Source organism: Triturus cristatus, chromosome 11 (assembly GCF_964204655.1).
Source record: "Triturus cristatus chromosome 11, aTriCri1.1, whole genome shotgun sequence".
Classification (NCBI taxonomy): Eukaryota; Metazoa; Chordata; class Amphibia; order Caudata; family Salamandridae; genus Triturus; species Triturus cristatus.
The window spans coordinates 661,673,925-661,695,940 of record NC_140594.1 but is presented as its reverse complement, the minus strand read 5'-3'; the positions used below and the strand labels follow the sequence as shown (position 1 = coordinate 661,695,940).

The 22,016-nt window shown below is 45.9% G+C and overlaps 1 protein-coding gene across 2 annotated transcripts in view; it reads left to right on the top strand.

The window, feature by feature from the left end:
• SLCO2A1 (solute carrier organic anion transporter family member 2A1) overlaps window positions 1-22,016 on the top strand; it is a 530,482-nt gene that overhangs the window by 417,304 nt on the left and 91,162 nt on the right. For both annotated transcript variants that reach the window (XM_085634233.1, XM_085634232.1), the window contains exon 10: window positions 545-695. In XM_085634233.1, coding sequence (XP_085490359.1) covers window positions 545-695 — 151 coding nt within the window. The remainder of the gene's footprint in view (window positions 1-544; window positions 696-22,016) is intronic.

The window sequence follows — 22,016 nt, the reverse complement described above, 5'->3', positions numbered from 1 at the left end:
GTGCTAGCACCACATGTCTTGAGATTAGGTATAGAAACCGCACACGTATTGTTGGAACCAGAAATCTAACCTCATAAGTGTCTAAGTATGAAAATATCGGAACAGGATAAAACAGACATATGGTCTTATATCGTAAAAACATTCCACTAATCTGCTGTGATCCTATGACTGTATTGCAAAAACACAATTCACACACAGCCATTGTTAGTGGTACATTCTCAAGGCTTCTCATGACCTGGTCCAGTCTTGCAATTTGCTCTGCCAACTCAAGATCTAGGATTCAGGTGTGACCATTGTCTCCAAGATGTGAATATTGTACTTTGACTAATAATTTCTTCTAAATCCAAAATTGCCTAGTGGTCCTTTCAGATGTGGAGAAGTTAGTGCATGCAGTTCTAAACATGATTACTAAACCTTTTGTGCTATGAGGACTGACACATACTTTGATGGGGAGAAAGGCCAATAAAGAAACTGCCAGATGCATTGTCATGGTTTGTTTTTCATAATTTGTTTTCTTTTGTCATTTTGGTTGTAATGTTCAAAGCTCTGGAATAGGTCAACAGTGCAGAAGGGATTGCACATGTCCAGTGTCGGTCTTTCACCCTGTATGCGGTGCAGATGGCACAGAATACATCTCACCTTGCCACGCGGGCTGTACAAGTTTTAACACAACAGCTGATGGGAGAAGACCTGAGGTAAGTGGTGACAGCGTTTACTAGAAAGGGGGTGATGAAAGCACTGATAAGCGCTATGATACCTCCGGGTCTAGCCAGCGCTATATAAAACTCTTCAAAGAAAATGTTGATGGTGTTCCTATTCAGTAATGAGCTGTTTGCGACTTAAAGGGGCATTAGAGTAAATATCGAAAGGCTGTGCTGAAGTGATTAAGTAAAAAGTTCTTATCTACCCCTTCTCTTGTCCTCTGAGCACTATGTCATCATTAGGTCTAGTTTAAGAGAGGTTCAATTCGCTCTTGCCACTTATGGATCTACAGTAGCTTTAGAAGGCCTATGCTACTTAGTCTTGTCATTGGTGGACTGCATTTTGGCGTATTATTTTTTACTGTGTAAGAACATCACTAATAGACAGTAACAGATATTATTTGTTTTAAACTATCTTCAACAGCACATTCCTCTCCCCAAATATCGCTAGTAGCTTGGAACACCCACCTATTTTTTCTTGTTTTCCATTTTATCTTTTCCATTAGAATCTTTTGTCTCTACCACCTTCTACCAACTCTCCAATTACATTACACCCCAAGTCATCACATTACTCACTCCCACCAACACACACTACCCACCTCTACTATACTGCCACAAGTCAGAATTTTATGATCATTTAACAGTGCACAGCTATCCCAAAAATGTACCATCACATTCATAACCACACCCCCAGCTCCTCTATAACACTGCTATCATCCAGCACAGCACTATCACTCACTGCTTAGCACTGTTTAGCACTACAACCCTCAGCACCATTGTATAATACTATCAACTACAACTACAACTTCCCATAATAGTTCTATCAACTTCATACTGTAACCTTGTAGTACAAAACCAGCACCTTGATACTAGCACTGCAATACAGCCTGCAATATTGCATACATCAACCCACAACAGCACTATCAGGAGCTACACTAAGCCCAGCACCACCCCACTACCACCCTCCTTCAGCACTATAATACCAGCCCCAGAACTTCATTATCACCTACAAGCAGTGCAGTGCGCTAATACACCAAAACACTGCTCCTTCCCAACAGCCTCCCAATAATACGTATACAGGTACATAGCCCTATATCGCCCCTCAACTGCCAACCAAAAATAACAAACCATCAACTCTGAATTGCATTATCTTTACCACTGCACTACAACAATAGACCAATGCACTATCATCCTCAAACCGTTCCAACACTAACCCCATAACACTGCACTACCAGATACCATCCCCAGCTTATCAACCTTCACCACAATACCGGAGCCCCTAACACTACTCTTCCAATGAACCGTACATTACTATCACCACATAGCACTAGATCAACAACCCACGGCGACAGCCACTCTTCCTCTCCACAACTATGCATAGAACAAGTCTTCATACTCAACGTTTGGCTGTATAAAAAATATTTATTATATTGCTTTTCTCAGAGCTTGGTTTTAACTTGCTTTTGCCACAATAAGGGTGGACCAACCATATTTAATCAGCCCAACACTGCAAAAAGAAGAGTCCAATCCGGAAATGTTAGGACAAGTCCCAGCCAGAGAGCACACAACCGTACATGGCCTTTTAAGAAATTGAGTGACACAAAGTAGCGCAAACAAAGGTTCTGCATCTTTTTGGAGGCGCTTTATTATTTTAGCTTTGGAACATTTTGGAGGTGAGGTCTTCCTCTTAAGCTCTGTTCTAAATGCTTCCAGTGATGTGAGTTAGAACTCTGGTTGCTGCAGGCAGCAGCTCAGTCTGTAGAAGGAGGAAAGGGGAGGAAGAGAGTTAGGAACACACAAGCTGCTCAGAAAAAAAGCTGTATACTCCATATATAGGCTCCAGACTGTTCTCTTGGTGCTGGTGTAACTGCGCATGCACAGGTGAATTGTCCCGTCGCCCTTGATACACAACCCAGGGCAATAATGTCAGATGGAGGGTGTGGTCTGTTTTTCAGTGTTATTTATGTTTTGTGCTATTGGGTGCTGGCTCCTGCGGACCTTGAGGTGTATTCACGCAGAGCACGTCAGGGTATAGTGAACTGGGGGTAGGGCAGACCAGCAGCGACAAGGTAGGCGGGGGAAGCACTTGTGCAGCTTCCCATCATTATGTATTTGACTGGTTGAATCTGCGAGGGGTTGTGGAGGATTCACTGCCGCTTTGCAGTTCTGGAATTGCTGCCAGGGCCGGACTGGGAACACAAGAATACAAACCAGCCCTGGCAATTCAGCCGGACAGGCCTGGGGGCACTGCTTTCGCTTTAGCCCTGCTGCCGGTTTTGTTACAGGGAACCGATATTGCAGCTCTGCTGCAAAACTGGCCCACATAAACAAAACCGGCGCCGCCACTTAAAAAACAGTCCCCACCATTCCGGCCAACCGGGAAATCGCCCGGTGCCCACTACGGCCAGTCTGGCCCTGATTACTGCGGTGCATGTGTAGCGGTATAAATTAATCCTTTGACTGGCATACGCTTGTGCACTGCTAGTGTTTTGTGTCTTACGATGTGTTCGCTCTGTTTTTTTCAAACCTTGGTGTGGGGTTCACGGAGCACTTTTAACAAGGTGGCTGGCCCATGTTTAGACTGGCTGTATGGTATTTAGCCAGTAGGTCCTCAATTACTCTATTGTATGATAGGCCCGCTTCTCTCTAATTGACAGCTGGATGCATAGCTGCCGAGGTCTCAGATTGCTATGTGTGACATTTTCATAATTTCAGAGTAATTATGAGTGGCATTTCAACGACTATGAGTGACCCTTTCTCACGAGCAAAATCAAGCAATGAAGATAAGGGAAACATATAAATATATGAAAATACACCCATTTGAGCAATGAGAAACTCTAAGAAGATCTTAAAACTGCTGCAAAGCAACAGAAATGGAAGAAAGGGCACTAACTGGAGACAGACTGCATGACTTCTGCCCTCAGTAACAGGTCGCAGGCAGGTACTGCAGCTGCCCAGAAGATGATCTCATTTATCTGATCATTCATGACCTCACACTAGCCTAAAAAGCTAATTTTATGGCATAGCAAGTGCAAATAGGAGATCATACCGTCATTCAATCTCAGGTATAATCAGTTGCTAATGCAATAAGGTAAAAAAGAATGCTGGGAAGTGCAAGTGCAAAACACAGAAGTGTTCCACTCTAAACACGTGGTACTGCAAATAAATTAATTAATAAAAATTGCTGATGGTAAGAAATCGATGTAAATCAGCAGCAGACACACTGTGAGTGGTGCTGTCCACACTACCCATACCCCCCCCCCCCCCACCACTAGGGTGGAGCAGCAGTTGTCAGTCGTAGTCCAGTTCAAGCTGGTAGTTCATATCAAAACTCTACCAGTCTCCAGAATTTATTGTCTCTTGTTGCATCCTCCCTCTTATTATCCCTGTCATCTTTTCCTCCCTCTGTCTCTCTCGCCATCTTTGCAGCTCTCCCTCCCTATCACCCTCTTTACAGTCTTCTTCCCTACTTATCTATCTGTCGCCCTTTCCATCCTCTCTTTAGCTCCACCTGCCTTCCCTCATAGCACACAGTCTGCAAGTCCTACCTAAAGGGTTAGAGCTGTAAGATAATAAATTTAGGAGCACATGCATCAAGCTAAGCAATTGCGATTCCTTAATAGCGATCATTAAGGAATCGCTATTAAGAAATCGCATTTGCCTATGCATGTAGGCTTTCACTAAAATATTAGCGATTCCTACACATTCTTTAATTGTGAATCGCAAATTGTGATTCACAATTAAGGAATACCTTCCCATTCATTGTTATGGGCCTAGTGGCCCATAGGAATGAATAGGACAGCATTCGCAATTTGCGAGTTCCAAATAGCTACTCGCAAACTGAGAATGCAATTTCAAGGGTGCTAGGGGGCCTAAAGGGCACCCTGATGCACTCCCAAAAGCATGCATGTGTCCACATGTGAAACACACACATGCCCTAAGGGCATGTGTGTGCACCACATGGCACTTAGAAAAATGCAATTTTATGCATTTTTCTAAGGAATTGCAAATTATCATCAACTTGAAGTTGATGGTAATTTGCGATTCCAAAATGCAAAAACGCAATTTGCGATTGCATAATGCATCGCAATTAGGGAAACACAGTTTGTGATACCCTAACTGCATTTGCAAAATAGGTAATCGCAAAAATTGCGATTACCTCTTTTGCGAATGGCTTTGGGCTTGATGCATCGCAAATAACATTTTACTGGTCGCAAACGGGCCGATTCTGACAATCGGCACGTTTGCGACTGGTATTTTGCCTGATGCATGTGCCCCTTAGTCCTTTGTACCCTTGTTATCTGTTTCTTTAGCCTCCCTCTTCTTATCTCTCCCCATCCTTTGTATTCTTCTATCTCTTTCTTTGCATTCTCCCCGCCCTCTTCATCTGCTCTCTACCCTCCCTCATGGATACTATATATGGCCTGCAGTACCTGCTTCTAAGCACTGCTGTCAAACACAAGGGAAGGACCAGATCCTGAGAGGGGAGAGCAGAGGTAACAAGCATTGGCATAGCCAATAGGTCTCGCCTTTGGGACCTTATAAGTGTTTATCCATGCAACAGTTGCATAACTAAATACTTATAAGGTCCCAAAAGCGAGACCTATTGGCTATGCCAAGCGGCCGCGAAAGCGATCGCGATTGCAATCAAACATCAAAGCGGCCGCGAAAGTGAAAGTAATCGCGGTAAAGCGCGGTGCGCGCGACCGCGCACATGCACTGTAGCTCTAGGCTGGCCTGGTAGCACTTTTTAGAGCCCTCTCAATAAGTCTCGCCAGACCAGCGCATGCGCTGGGTCAGGCGAGACCTAAAAATCATTACACTGCAGAGTGCTGTCTTAGCCAATGGAAACCTGAGCTCACTGCAGCCATCCAAGGCGTGGAGAGGGAACTAAGCCGAGTGGGTGGATGGCTTTGCTTCCAGGGTTACTGGATACCATATAAGTTTAAAGTGACCCCAGCTTGGTTACTCATGTGTAGATCATGTTTTCTCATCAGCACCAGCTGATTGTATACAGATGCGAGCACGAGGTGAAAATATGTCGCTGTGACCGCCTCTTGCAGTGCTGTAAGCTTCAGAGTTGTTTTTTTTTGTAGTTGTATATGTCGCAAACTCGCCCTGAAGGTACTGGAGTGGTTTACATGAGCACCAATTACATTACACAAGGACACATCGCACTTTCTGTTGAGCACTGATAGATGAGGTGATTTGCCCAGAGCCCGCGCCCAGACTTCAACCTGGTTCCCCATCTCCAAAGTCGGCAGCTCTGGAGGTTACACCATGTCCTCAGCAGTTAATTATAAAATCTTTGAGGATGCTAAAAAGCTGCACTTCGCTTTTTAAGATGTACAGCTTATAGTAATACCAAGTATATTTCTTCGTTAGACAGTTTACTTTGGGACGGAGAGCAGTGACGCGCTCAGTATGGCCTCTTGGCAGTCCAGGCAGGCTACAGGGAAGGCCTGGCTCGGCTGCTCTCAGCTGAGAGGATTCAACTGCAGGAGAGAGAAGGCTCCAGAGGCACTGAGGTGGCATGGAGCTCTTTTGCAGTCTGGTGGCCACTGGCAGGTCGTCTGTAGTGGAGGAAGGTGAGGGCAAGAACCACTCTCTCGCCCCTGTGCTGTGACCTGGGATGTGCGTGACCGCCCATCCGTATTGAAATCAATAATTATAATACTACGGGAGGGTGAGGGGCCAGGCAGCGGCATGACAACCATTGAAAAGGGGTGCCTGAAGCTTTAACCTAAAGACCGCCCGTGCCTCTGACAGCAACAAACAAAGAGAACGGACAGGTGTTAGCCTCAGCAAAGCTCTCTAGGACACAGTTCAAGGTTTGTCTTAATCTAGTCTGCTATTTTAGCCCTTAATTTTTGTGACAATATTAGCCATTGCGGTGATGCAGGACATTACTGAAAATATGTTACCCTAACACGAGATGCGTGGCACTTGGCAGGGCTGTGGAGGGAGTGCAATACCAGAAACCCTGCTCTGTGACTTGAAGTGGTTAACAGAGCAGTGTCACCCCTGACCTTGCGATTGTTGTATGGCGCTGAAGTGCATGACTGTGTTTGAGCATGTGTGCAAGCAAGTAGTTGTGTTTGACGTGTAGAGAAGAACTCTAGAGAAGCAGCCCTAGTAATAGCAAGCAAGACAACAAGTTAAAAGGGAGACCTGAGCCAATGGCCTGCTTAGGCTCTAAGCACCCCTGCATGATCATTTGAATGAAAATGTTTTGAATGTAAAACATGCTGCAAAGTCAATGTTAAAATATGTTAAAGGCTCTTCAATATTCAGAATTTTTTTGTTTTGACTTGCGGAAGAATTAATGAACTTAGAAACTCCTGTCCACGACCTAGCGGCAATGCCATTAGTGGAGAGGCACGTCAGTTGCCGTATCCACCGTAGATGTGGCCCAGGTTTATATTATACATGAAGCAACAGTAGATTCTAATAAATCAATCTCAAGAAGTTTTTGTAAGCGCACATCCTGAACTTCTGTATTTCAAGTTGCTCTAATATGTGATAATGAAGAAAAAGGAGGCTTGGTGAAACAAAATGTTTGCCTTACACCACACACTTTGGTCAAGCCGGATGCAGAATTTGTTCTCAGGTTTTCTGCTTACACACTGCGCCACTGATAGCTTCTCTATAGAGGGACACAAAACATAAGAAAAATGGCGGAGCAGACTTCCATGTACAAGTATTGAATTATACTGTATTTTATGGCTAACTATTATTATCAGATCTATACATTACTGACCAAATAGCACAAGAGCACATAGAGGATTTTCTCAAAGACATTCAGCTCCTTTGATTTAGGCATGAGGACTGCCTTAGCCTGAAAGCCGACTTAGAGGCCGAGGAGATAACTACAGCCATTAAGGAGATACAATCATGAAAGGGTGACGAACCAACATCTTCAGAGACTTGTATAGGTGCTTCAGATTTATGAGGAGAGTCTGTGAAGCAGTACTGGTGATGTCATTAGATGCCACAATGACCATTGACACCTTAGAGTGGGCATACATGTTTGCAGTGCTAGGCAAAATGCGATTTGGGACCAAATATAGAAAATGGATTGAGCTAAGCAACTAATGGCTAACGTGCAAGTATATGGGGCCACGTTGGACCCCTTCGTTCTAGGAAGCTATGATGTCACCATTGGCATTGGAACCACTGGTCGAGCAGGTCAGAGAGGACGCCCCCCTTCAGGAGGCTGCGCTGGGATGATACATAGGAGAAAAGGATTTCACTGTATGTGGACAATGTATCACTATATGTGTTCGAACCGGAGCAAATTATCAAGTTACAAGTGTTTGAGATCTTTGGGAAGTACTTGGTGGTACAAAATGAATTGGGGAAAGTGTACTACCTATATCTGGTCATTTTCGTAACTGTAGACAAAGAGATCTTTCTCAACAAAAACTTGTACACCTTGCAGGAGCGGTATAGGGGAGATGTTTAGCACTGGCGTTCCCTGACACTTTCACTATTGGGCAGGGCTGATATGTTCAAAATGATATCCCTGCCTAGGTTTCTTTAGACCCTTTAGAATATACCATTTGAATCCCTACTGACTTTTTCACATAATTAGAAGCAGTTATCTGACTATTGCTATGGTACAGTAGTGCCACTTGCATAATTTTCAATAAACTTACAAATTGAGTTTCCGACAGAGGCATAGCTCTTCGTGATATAAAAGAAAGTACTACTCAGTCACGCAGTTGACAGTCCTCAACGACTGGGTGTTTGCACCCCAAGACGAGCCTGCGGGCAGAATTGATAGACATGCCGTAGGACACGGGGCTACCTATTAGCTCTATGCAGGCAGAAGATCCTTAAGGCTTTGCCTAACATAGACAAACAGTGGTGACAATATGGTGGGAAACCACAGGGTTTCTTGGCTGGGAGGGGACCCTTACAGAAGACAGTCCCTTGTCGGTTGGAGATATTCTATCAGATCTGGGAGGTCTTGAGAGATTCCAGGAACAGGTGAGGGGGTAATAGGCATTGTTAAATTATTTCCTTCAGTGCTCTCCATCAGAAGTACTAGATGCCAGAGACTGTACACTATAGGTATGTGCAGATTAGGCATGCACTTGCGTCCCACATCAAAAGGGATACCTCACTTGCCAGATCATCCCTGTTAGAAGATAGGATCTTAAAAGAGCCCCCACTAAAGAAATCAATATCAGTTACATACAAAAAAGTAATGAACAACTCTCCAGATATTGTGCAGGCATTAAGAGCAAGGTGGAACGAAGATGTAGGAGATCTGGAGTATGAGGAGTGGGAAGAGGAATTGAAAACCCCAAGGGAAGTTGGAAGCCGGACAGGTTTACGACTTATCAAGCTGCGTAATTTGCACAGGTCATACTATTCCAGGATGATTCAGAAACGAATGGGAAGGGTGGACTCTGACAACTGTCTTAGGGGCTCTCTACAGTCTGGTACATTCTTCCATGCTGTATGGTTATGCCCAAAGATACAGCAATGCATCATAGAGATACAACAATGCTGAGAGGGAATACATGAATGGAAGGATTTGGTGCCGGGAATCGTGTAGAGCTCTCTGCTAAAATATGTATACAGAACATTTGGGTGGATGATTGTCTTCCCAAGCTCTCCAAGCCGAGTGAGACTCGGTTAGGCTGTTGCAAAATGTAACATAGCCAGACAATGGGGAACGGGGGCTATCCAGGTCTTGAGACCTGGAAGGAAGTTTTGGCCTGGTGCAAGTTAGCTGAAAAACAAATCTACAAAAGTAAAAGCTGTCCTAAGAAATAGACTACGATTTGAGCAACATGGCAAACTTTTAGCGCACTGGTTATAGCCATGTAAATGAGATGCAAATACGTTATAAATATTGTGTGATGCAGGGAGAAGGGTTGTGACTAGTAACGTATATGTCTTGTCTGAGTGCTAGAGGGCCAAGCTGCTTATGAGACTTTTATGCAGCCTCTTTGAACTACTGAACACTGAATGCTATAGTTTTAATATTAGTGAGGGCCAAGGAGGGTGATGTAACAGTTTACATTACTATGTGGTACACAACATAGACACAAGGTACAGTTTTGTGAGGTAAGGGGTGAAAAGGTCCCGATCCCTTACTGAAGGTATATTGAGTAGGAATTCTCGTTATGATACTTGCCTTTGACAGAGGGATACCCCTAATGCAAACAAGGTTCAACAGGGTTGTCAGGGCAAGATACGTTCCTTATATTCCTTAGGAAAAAATTCCAATCAGGCAATGGTTCATTTTGTAGGGTGTTTATAATGGTGTTGTCACTCTATCCGTGAGAGTGAGTGAAAGAAACAAACAAACAGCCAACACGTGTTTCACCCCTTACACGGCTATCTGGCCTGGGGCTTCCTCAGGGCATTTTAGAGAATATTGGTTCAAAATTAAGTCGTCGTGGTCAAGTGGGTTCTTTAAACTTCTCTATATATCTGGCGTAATGCCGCTGCAGGTATTCTCAGTCCGTTAGTGTAGCAACACTAACTGACTGAGAATATCATCCAAAACGCCCTGAGATAGACACAAGGTACCCCTTTAAAACTTACCTGGAAATTGAAAGTTGTTTGTGGGTATAAGTGTGCTTTATAAATATTATCCTATCCTAGTGTGTTTGACAGCATGCAGTGAGGGTGCTGTTCAAGATGTTACATATCTATGTAGCGTAGATTGTACTTGAAGTGATTATTTTTAGGAGTTCTATCTCAAGTTTACGGGTTAGTTTAATTATCTAGGAAACAGTGTGTTTTCACCTCTCTATGAGCGCTAAATGCTCCTGGATGCTTAGAATCTTGCCTAGTGGCGAGTTCAGAATTTGGCGGCTTGAACTGAGAAAGTGGTACTCCCATGGATTTCCTATTGGAAGGCGATATAACAACCTGTAGTGCAAGCCTGGACCACAGTGTTCTATTTGTTTTTATTGCTTGAATTTAATTTCTAAGTATAGTGGTCTTTTTCCTTAGAATTCTCTGTGGACGATGCAAAGTGCCATGAACATTGCTGCCAGAGGATTGCTTGCAAAACTGGTGCCATGTGTTCTCTGAGGTGGAAGCACCGAAGGAATCTTGCCATAGTGTTTTGGATTAGTTGTATTTAGTGCATGATAAAACTGGGGACATTGAGGTATAGGCTGTTGGCATAGCAGAGCTTGGAGATTAAGAGTGTGAGGAGAAATTGCAGCTTATGTTGGTATCCAAGGTATGCTGTGTTTTCATTGTGTAAATGGTGTTCTTTGGTACTTTATAGACATTTGGTATTCTATCGAGAAGGATTTGCAGAGTCGTTGGCTACCAAAAGGCTACACAATGCTTAGAAAAACCTGCACCATTTCTGTGTTCAGATCAATAGAGCAGCTAGTTCACAAACAGCCAGGTTTCTAAGGCTTTCTAAAAGTAGATCCTAGATTCATTTGGCTCAGTTTGCTCGGCAAGCAGTTCCATAACTTAGGGGCAGGATACGCAAATGAGCAGCCACTCCATCTTGTCTTAAGGATTTTTAGTACTGTCATGATATGTGCGTTAGCCGGCCTCAGCACCCTTGTAGGGATGTAGAGTGCAACCAAAGATTGTAATAACTGGGGGCCTTATTTGTAATAGGTTCTATGAGCAATACAAAGGACTTAGAACTGCATCGGCTGTTCCATTGGGAGCCAGTGAAGCTCTACCAATGCCCCTTTTTTTTACTGATACCTGGGGATGTTCTAAAGAAGGAGGACTGCCGCATTTTGTAGGACCTAGAGGCTTTTTCTTACGTAGTGAGGGGATCCAAAGTACAGAGAATTCTCATAATCCAGAAGAAAGTTTACCAAAACCTAAGCATTCTAAGTATGCCCTGACAGCTCGCTTGCTTGGGATTCCATGGTGAAGGTGTCATCTAGCTAGAAGCCCAGGCTCTTTATAGGGCTTTTGGGGCTCGGTGAATTTCCTAAACAGTCCAGCCAGGATGTCCGTGCCTAATTCTCAGTTTTATTGCACAGTAGCATGATCTCAGTCTTGACTCTTTTGAGTTCGAGGCAACAACTCGCTATCCAGTTGGCCACTTCCTTTAAACAGGATGCAAGTTGTTGAGAGTATGAACAATGATCTGGAGAGATAGACATGACTATTTGGGTGTTGTCTGCATATGACACTATTGACAACCCAATGGCATGTATGATCTTAGCGAGGAGAGGCATATAAAAATTGAAGAGAGTAGGCCTCAAGGTCGAACGCTGAAGCACCCTACATTTCAGAGGAGGAAATGTCTAAATAGCACTTGGAAAGTTCTACCTACAAGAAAATATGTTAGCTATCTTCGTGCACTATCTTTTATACCCATGTCTGAAATTCTCTGGGTGAGTACTGCATGGTCTACCGTGTCAAATGTGGCACTGAGATGCAAAAAGATAACTGCTGAGAAGCCTCCTTGGTCTAGGAAGCATCTGAGTTCCTCCACCACAGAGAAAGGTGCTTTTTTGGTACCGTGTTTGGGTATGATGGAGAATTTTATTTAATTCCAGAAAAGAAGAAAGATGTTGGTTTATGTGCTTCTTCAAAAGTTTAGGCACTCCCGACAACAGGGAGATGGGCCTGTAGTTTCCCTGTCATAATGGATCCAAACGGGGTTTTTTAAGCAGAGGCATAACTACTGCATGTTTCCATTTAGAGGGAACCAGCCCACTGATTAAAGACAAGTTTAGTAGGTCCTACATGACTGGGAAGATGTTCTCAGACCCTTGTTCCAAACTGTGGAGAAGGGCTGTGTCCAAGGGTGAGGCCAACTTAACCATGCTGAGTTAAGGAGTGAGGGGGAAGGCAGGCAGGCTTTGTACATGGCTCCCGAGGATTTCCTACTCAACGAATGGTCTCAAACCTTTTCCCTATTGGGAAAGGATGAGTAGATATCTGTGATCGTTTTTAGGAAGACGTTGGCCAGATCGTTACTGCATATCACTGTCAGTTCTGGTAAAGAGCTGTCTGCTCTGGGCTCAGTAAGAGATTTAAGAATCTGAAAATGTTATTTAGGTGAGTTGGAGGATTTATCAATCTTGGCAGTGTAATAGGAAGCTTGATGGGGTCTAATTTCTGAATGATAGTTCCTGGTTGCCTTCCGATACTCTTGTCTACTCAACTTATGTTGATACTTCCTTGATTTCCTCTCCAGTCTTTTACATTCTTTTTTTAAGGACAGTAAATGGGAATTGAACCACAGGGATTTTCTGCCTTGTCAGACGCATTTGTTCCATGTCTCTGGGATGACCTGGTTTAGAGAATTATTGATCCAAACAGAAAATCTAAAAGCTGCTGAGGGAATATGGTCACCTAGTTAAATTCTAGACTTGATGAGAACAGCTTTCTAGTCCTCTAGGGTTAATTTAGACCAGCAATTGTCCTGCCGCATGGCTTGGGCAGGAAGGATTGAGGGGGAGGGGGGAGGACAATATGATAGGTATCAGGCGATAGCAGGCTACTGACAGAGGTTGTAATACCTGCAGATGTAAGATATCTCTTAAGAAGAGGTTGATAGTATGCCCTTTCACATGGGTAAGTCCCATTACCTATTGTATAGGCTACAAAGACGAGGTTCTTCGAGGCACAGCTTTTGGTGTCTATGAGATGAATGTTAAAATCTCTCAATAGGGTGAAGTGGGCTTTGTTCATTGCCAAACTTACAACCATGTCAGGAAGCACATGGATAAAAATAGGCATAAGGCCCAGGGCTCATGTAGAGCAGAGCTCCAGAGAGAGTGCAAGTCAGAGTAAGCAACATTGAGAAAAGGAGACTTTCACAACCAGGGAGAGTGAGAGGAGTAAGGATACAACTTAAAGACTCTATGAACAATAGCTATCCCACCACCTCCTTTATCTTTACGATCCTTCTTACAAATAAGGTAGCCTGAGAGCAAAGCCTGAACTATGTCAGGTAAGGAGCGCTCATTCAGCCATGTTTCGGTAGGGATTAATTCCTCTGGCTGGCTGTCCTGATTGTGTTAAACTAGGCCCAATTTATGACCTGCCAAGTTAATCAAGAACATATGCCACCCTACCCATTCTTTATCAGGATTTGAGTAGCCTAACTCCATTGTTATCTCTATGTTTCTTACCTCTCTTGATGTAGTTACATGGGCATTGAATTTCTTGGGCCATATGGGGGTAGGCTGGTTGTTGTGCCATTGCCACAGGTCATTTTTCTGCCTTTGCGATGTTGATCTTTTTCTGATGACTCATCAGACATTTATTTAAGGTATGGTGGCAGTAGTCAAGTCTTGAATTGTAGAGGTCTTCAAGGCCATCCATTTATAGAATGATTTGCATATCATCTGCACTGATGTAACAGGTGAGGTTTAATTATATAATCACGTCTGGTAAGTGGGTTGGGTAGATGTTAAATAGGAGAGCAGACAATATGGACCCATGAGAGACACAAAATAGTTATTTTTTTGGAATAATAATTTTATTAGTAATTCACTCGCATAGTCAAATTGATACACATTTCTTTACAGAATTGAAAATAAACAATGGCGTGTACATTATTGCAATCAGACATTACTGTTCCGTAGTTCCCCCTTTTCGACATGTTTGTTTCTACTGTTGGTGAGATGCACAGTTCTCCCCGATATGCGTTCCAGGCGCCCTGATTTTTTGTCCCACTTTATAGGACAGCCTCTGGATTTATAAACCTCCTTTTCGGCTACCATGCATCTGTCCATCTCCGCCACCCATCCTATTATCAGTGGGCGATCTGCTGCACCCCATTTCATAGCAATGGCTCTTTTCACTAATATGTATCCCAGGGTGGTGAATTGTTGCTCTATGTCGGTGAGATCGGTCACGTCCCATATATTCAGAATCCCCAGTGATGGTGTTAGAGTGATTTGTTTTCCAAGTGCATCTTTGCTGTGGCCCTTTCCCATAAGTGTCGAATCGGGGGGCAATCCCATAGTATATGATAAAATATGGCCATGTAGGATTTTTATTTGGATCATCCGAAAAACGGTGGTTTATGGCCGCCTCCCTTGGGGACATCAGGGCACTTCGCCAGTCTTCATCCTCAATCTGTCCCAGGTTCACGCTCCATTTGTCCTTGAGAATGTGAAAGGGGTCTGGTGTATTGTTACATAACTTGCGGTATGTGAGGGAAATTGCCTTGGTCAGGAGAGGTTCTGATAAGAGTCGGTCCTCCAAGGGGGACGCATCTGGTATGGTTGTCGGATCTGTGAGAGCTGTGTTAAGCGCATGACAAATTTGTAGGTACCGAAACATCACCCCCGGCGCCAGTTCATATTGAACTTGTAAGTCCTTAAAGGCAAGTATCTTACCCTTCTTTAGGAGATCGCCGATAGTAGAGATTCCTATGGTGTCCCATCTGTCAAACTCCGCATGGTAGCAGAGCAGCCCCAGTTGTTGAGAGGACCATAGGGGCGTCGCTTTTGTCAGTTTTCCCCTCCACCACAGGCGTTTAGTGGCCTTATGCCAAATGGAGGTCGCGTGAGCCATTGGTCCTAGATATCTTCCTTTGTGGGGTCTGGTATATAGGGCTCCCAGATATCCCTCTCGTCTGGTTTGATACCGCTCTAACCTGTATGCTGGGTTCGTCGGGAGACTGTATAGCCAGTGGTTAACCGCAACCAATTGCGATGCCCAATAAGTAAAGCCGTATGTCTCGGAGTGTGATGCCTCCGTCATACCATCCCTTTGTTAGTTTCTCTAAGGCAATCCATGGCGTCCCTCTGTCCCATAGTAATGTCCAGACCTCCGCCTCAACACTGTTGAAATAGGAGTCAGGGACACAGTAAAGGCAGTTCTGGAGCAGGTAGAGGAATCGTGGCAGTGCTAGCATTTTAAACAGGGCCGCTCGACCTAGCAGTGACAGCGGTAGTGACCTCCAGTGTTTGACATCATCCCTAAGTCTATGTAGGGGGACTACTAAGTTCTTGTCATAAAAGGTTTTTGGGTCTGGAGTGATAAAGATCCCCAGGCATTGGAAACCTTCCACATTACATCCTCTGGGTAGCCTAGGTGTAGGGCCATGGAGAACAAAAAGTACTGACTTCGCCCAATTAACGGCATAGCCCAAGTACTTGCCAACATTTTTGAAGATATTTAATAACCTATGTATCGAAGTGTAAGCGGAGGCTAGGTAAATCAGGATGTCGTCGACGTATAATGATATTCTATCCTCAATGTCCTCTGCCCATTTGAGGCCTCTGAGAGCCACATCGTGTCTCACCCACGACGCCAGGGGTTCAAGAACAAGGGCGCATAATAGGGGGGGAAAGGAGGCAACCCCACCTGGTCCATCTGTGCAATGTGAACACCCGCGACGAGCGGTTATTCACCCTCACCGGACCGCGGAGTTCAGTGTAGAGCAGCCTAACCCATGCCATAAACCTCGGGCCAAACCCAAAGCGGGCAAGTACTTCGAAGAGATAAGGCCACTCTATGGAGTCAAATGCCATGGAGGCGTCCAATGACATAATTACCGCATCCTCCTCTACACATTGCTGCCGCGCCAGTACGTTATGTACCTGACGAATGTTCAGTGCTGTGTTCCGTACCGGCACGAAGCCGGATTGGTCTGCATGAACAAGGGAGGGAAGGACGGCGTTGAGACGTGAGGCTAACAATTTCGCCAGGACCTTGGCCTCCGCGTTTATCAAGGAGATTGGTCTATATGAGTTACAACAATCCGCCGGTTTCCCGGGCTTGCGAATTACCACTATGGAAGCCAATCTTTGGTCTGCAGGCAGTATTCCTTTCTCAAGGCTTTCCGAATACAAGAGATTAAGGTGGGGAGCTATCTTCAAGGTCATTGCTTTGAGAAATTCTATCGGGATTCCATTGGACCCTTTGCTTTCCCCGATTGGACACTATATATAGCTTTGCAGATTTTGTCATCTGTGATGTCAGCCTCCAGATCAGCCCTATCCGTCTCAGACAGTGAGGGCAGGGTAATATTTGCCAGCAGTTGTCAGGAGTCTTCCGGCGTGTAAATGGTGGAGGATGTATACACACCCTCCAGATAGTCCACAAATGCTTCCGCTATGTCTTGAGGGTCAGACACCCGTGTACCCTCGCCAGTGGATAATTCAGGCACCCACCTCTCACCTTGCTCCCTTTTCTCCAGCCAGGCCAGTCTTTTCCCTGCCCTCCCTCCCATTTCGTACACTCTGTGTCGTGTGGAGTAGTTTCGCTCTTGCTTTTTCATGCGTTAGGGCTTTATACTCGAGGCGTTTGATGGTCAAGCGGTGTGCAGTGGCCTCACTGGGCTCACGTCTCTAACTGTTGAAGTTCACTCTCAGCCTCCAGTATTTGTTCATTATGGCGACGGAGATAACCTATTTTTAACACCTGGGCATGGCCTTTTAACACCACTTTGTAAGCCTCCCAGATAGTCTGTGCTGAGTCTACTGATCCCAGATTTTCAGCAAAATAATAGTCAGTCTGTTCAATTAGCTCTTCTTTTATGTCAGGGATCTTTAAGAGCCACGAATTTATAACTATGGAGTTGCGCTGCTTTTTCCGGTGAAAAGTGAGTTCGAGCCACACTGGGGAGTGATCCGAGATCCCCCGCGGAAGCCCATGAGGGTTCTGGAAGTGGCCAACATCTGCCAGGTGCGTAAGGAAATATTCTATGCGGGACATACTATTGTGTGCATTGGAGTAATGTGTGTAATACGACGTATGTGGCTGCAACGAGCGCCATATGTCTGATAGTCCCATAGCTTGAGTAAATTCCGCCATTTGAGTGTTATGTCTGGTGGTGGGTCATCGGCGAAACCTATCTAGTGCGTCATCCATGGTCAAGTTAAAGTCACCCCCCATTATTAGGATACCATCCGGGAGATCAATCAGTATTTTACCTAGTTTGTTGAGTGCCTCCTTCCCTAGCGCCGGTGGGAGATATACCGACACTACATTTATCGGCTTCCCTTGCCAGGTGGCCCCCATTACTGCAAACCTTCCCTGCTGATCTGCCCATGTGTGAGTGGGTGTGAGAGCAAGGCCTTTCCGCACTAAGATGTCAGTCCCCCTGGAGCCAGATGTGAATCCTGCATGGACCAGCAGTTTATATCCCCACCTGTTAAGAGCTTTGCAGTTATTACCCACAAGATGAGTTTCTTGAAACAATACTAAGTCCGGCGCCTGTCTCTTAAGATAGTTCGACATCACACCTCTCTTTATTTTGTCACCCAGCCCGTTTACATTCCATGTCAGGGCGAACAATTTTGTAGGCATAGTATTATCCATATTGGATCGTCAATAAAATCAAGGGAGTGTAGCCTGTGGTTATTACAGGGATGAGTGATTCCGTCGTGACATGGGCCGCTGTGCACTCCAGTCGGGACTGGCCATGTATTGTGGGGCTCCGCGCAACCACCATGCCATCATAGGGGAAAATTACAATTCAATTCCAGAGCCAAACATTGTGCTTTGTGACAATCAACATTAGAACTAACAAAAAGAAAACCCCTCCCATCCCCCGCCCCTCCCCCCTCCCTGCCCCCCTGCCAGTGGATTTCCAACTACCCACTCCCCAACAAGGCTGAGTGCCTGTCGCCCCCACTTCATTTATTGGGTGCTGGGTCACAGCTTCCCCCCCGCCAAACTTCTAGGAGAACAGTATATTACTCAAAATAAAGTACAAATATGTCCAAGTCCCTTCTGGTGGGTAGTACTAAGGCCGCTCAGTAGCGGGTAGGTCAGTTATGTCTCTGCAAGTGGGGCGCACACAGTCAGCAATGGGGTGGTGATGAGTACTTCAGTGCTGTACCAAATGTCTTGCCCGATACCCAGGGGCTGCAGTCGTCCCTCAGTCGATGCAGAGTGGAGTCCAAAGCGTCCAGACACAGGATTCGCAGTCTGACAGGGTTAGCTCGCCTAGTGGTAGGTCGTTTCGAGCTTGGTTATAGTGTCCATAGAGATGGCAAGCAGTGATTCTCGTCGTTGACATCGTTGCGTCAGCTGCGTGAGGTAGATTCTGTCTCTCTTCGATTGGTACCATTCCCTTGTCGAGCATTGTTATCGGATCTTCCTGACTTCGGTCCTCCATTACGATCTTTATTCGATTTTACTACTCAGCGCCAGCCCTTCAGCCACTCCCATGTTTCCTCCGGAGAGGAGAAAAAACAAGTTTTGCAGTCTGATTCAAGACGGAGTTTTGCAGGAAAGAGCATGGCGTATTTTATTCCTTTTTCTCATAGTGCTTGCTTGACTGCCATGAAGCTACGTCGTTGAGCTTGTACCTTAGTGGTGAAGTCAGGGAAGAAGGTGATATGGCTGTCCTCATATTTAAGTGGCGGGTTTGTACGAGACGTTTGGAGAACACATCGCGGTCCCTGAAATTGAAGACTCTGGTTATGATCAGTCTTGGAGGGGCCCCTGGCCGGGGTCTGCCCCCGCAGATGCGATGGGCGCGCTCTATGGAGAAGTAGCTGGACAATCTTTTTGGTTGTAGTTGTTTCAAGATTAACTCCTCCACAAATAGATCTACTGCCGGGCCTTCTGCCCGTTCCGGAACTCCCCGAATTTGTATATTGTTCCTGTGTGCCCTTCCTTCATATTCGTTTAGCAGTTCCTCCATCTTAGTCTGTTTTTCCTGCAGCTGACTTACTTGCTTTTTAAGGAGGGTGGTGTCCGGCGTCAGGGCAGTAGTGGCCTCCTCTATGCCTTTGACTCTGGAGTCCATTTTCCTTAGGTCGGCTCTAATCAGGGATATTTCAACATTTACTGTATCTATACGGGTCTCTAGGGAGGAACGCACTCCTGAGATGGCCATCAGGATATCTTGAAGGGTTGGATCCTTTTGTGGTGGGGGATGGAGCTGGTCTCCCAGGGGCCTTGTTCGGCCACGTTTTTATCTGCTCCTGCTTGAGACCAGGCGAATTTCTCTAACTTAGCTTGTGCCAGTGTTTTGCTCCCTTTACCACTTGCCATTTTGAGCTGTAGTATAGTATGGTAAACTATATTGCTAGTGGGTGCCGGTCCGGTACTCGCTGCCGCTGACCCAGGGGCGCTACACCCCTGTTGGCCTGTCCGGTTTCTAGGCTCAGCACTCCCGCCAGGCGGTCTTGAGTGGTGGTGGGAACTGCTGTATTCCCAGCGAATTGTAGTGTGGCGCCCCTGTTTCGATCCACTACACTGTAACCCCTACTGTATCTTAGGCAGGGCTAGCACCACTGAAGCAGCAGTTAGTATGGCGGAGGAGCATCCTCCTGAAATCTCAGAGGTCAAAGCATTAAGGAATCCATCTTGGCTCCCCAGGGTCATCGGGTCACGGTCACCATACTGGGTGCTGCTTATCTTTTATGTTCTGCAAGGGCCTTTGAGGCTCAGGCTGGGCCCTCCACTTAGCCCCTGTGAGCGCGGTTATTGGGAATGTCGAAGGCCTTTTCTAGTGTGGATCGAGGCCAACCATATCTCTACTCTCTCTGTGGTTCAGTTCAGATGTGTGTGGAGATGTACACAACCATGTGGGGCATGTGAGGCGGATCTGCAGTGCTTCTGGCCCTCTGCGTCTTTCCTAAAAGCTGAAACTATGCTGGGTGCTGGGACCTGTTACGTTCCCAAGAGCCGGGGCCTCGATTAGTTCTACATCTGCCCTGCACCGTCCTTCACCCGCCTGCACTTATTGCTGGCGAACTTCCGCCGCGGTGCGATAACCACCGCCGAGTTGTAGCAGCACTGTATCCCAGCAGGCGCAAAGAGCGTAGACTTCCCAGAACCGGGGCCCCACACACACCTACCGAATTTTCCACTGTTTGGGGCTGGCACTATGCTGGGGCCCTCTGACGTTCCAGAAGCCGGGGGCTCAAGTATTCTGGCAGGACGTGACCCTCCACCCCACACATCGACGCCGGCCTCTAGCGCGTCTACTCGCGGTGTCGCTCTCACCGATAATCCTGATCGGGTCGTGGCTCTGAGAGGTGGCACTGTAGGAGTCGTCTCTGGTCTTCCGAGTCGGTGCGGGTGCTTCCGATTCGCCCCGCGATCATCCAGCCCTCCACACCCGCCTGTACGAAGCCCCTCTCTATGCCTCCTTCGGGGCGGATTCAGTTCGTTCCTGGGCTGTTCTCCTGTCCAAGGTAGTTTCCCAGCGATCGCCGGTGTTATTCGATCATCCTCCGTTTATCCCTCTGTGTATAGCCGAGTTCACTCTCGGAGGCTACGGTGTGCCGCCATCTTAGAAGCGGCCGCCGGCCGTGGAGATAAAGGTGTTTTTCTCACCCGCAGGAACGGAATTCCGCCGCACGCTTGTGCCACGGGACTCTATATAGGACTCCCCTCATGGGAGATGGGGTCCAAAAGGATTTTAGCCGTATTTAACACAGGATAGGCGGTTGGGGGATCGGAGCCGCTTTACAGTGCGGACATTCCGTTCCAGCTGCTAGCCACGCCCCCTGAGACGCGACATTGTTGAGTGTGAGGTGCTGGTGTGAAAGGTGGTAGCTACAGTAAGTTTTGTCTGTATTTGAGGTATGACGCAATCCATTTCAGAGCATTTTCCCATATTCTGTGATGAAGGAGTCTTTGTAGCAATGTCCAGTGATGAAGAGTGGCAAATGCCACTGATAGGTCCAGAAGCAATAGGGTGGCCCCTCCGTTCTTTTCCTTTGTGAGTTTTAGGTAATCCCATATTGATACACGGGTTGACTCTGTGCCTCTGCCTCCTCTGAATCCACATTGCTGGTCTGACAGGAGAGGCGTGCCTCGTATACAGTTGGAAGAACCGATCAGTACATGCAACATCAGACAAAACATTACGCACTGATGTCACTCCAGAGAACACTCCTCTAATGCGATCCCGACTAATGACTATTTGAGGACGGACATTGCTCAACAGGGTATCAACAGGAGAGACACTGTGTTATTTGTGGCATAGGATTTGGGGAATTCCCCATGTTGTACACGAAGGCCCGATTTCTGTATGGCAGGAGGATATTACCTTGAATGTCCAGGGCACAGGATAGTATCTCTATCCAAGAACCACATACACTAAACATGTGGAGGCACTCTCAGGATGCTAACGCATTCTGCTTATTCCCCACATAGTGTGAGACTACAGGGTGATGCTCTTGTGTCTACTCCGTTACAAACTCTTAACCTAATACAGGGGTAAAAAGAACTTTTGTGACAGTTTTGTTAGTCGTAATCTGACTAAGAGTCACCAACATTTCACATTTTACTTTCTCCACTTGTGTGGTGTGCTTCACTTGCGCTGCACCGTTTGTGACTAACCTGAAATTTAGTTGTATTCATAGTGTTGTACTAGGAGTATACAAGCATACAAAATATTTTTTTATTTTGTAGGATTCACAACTT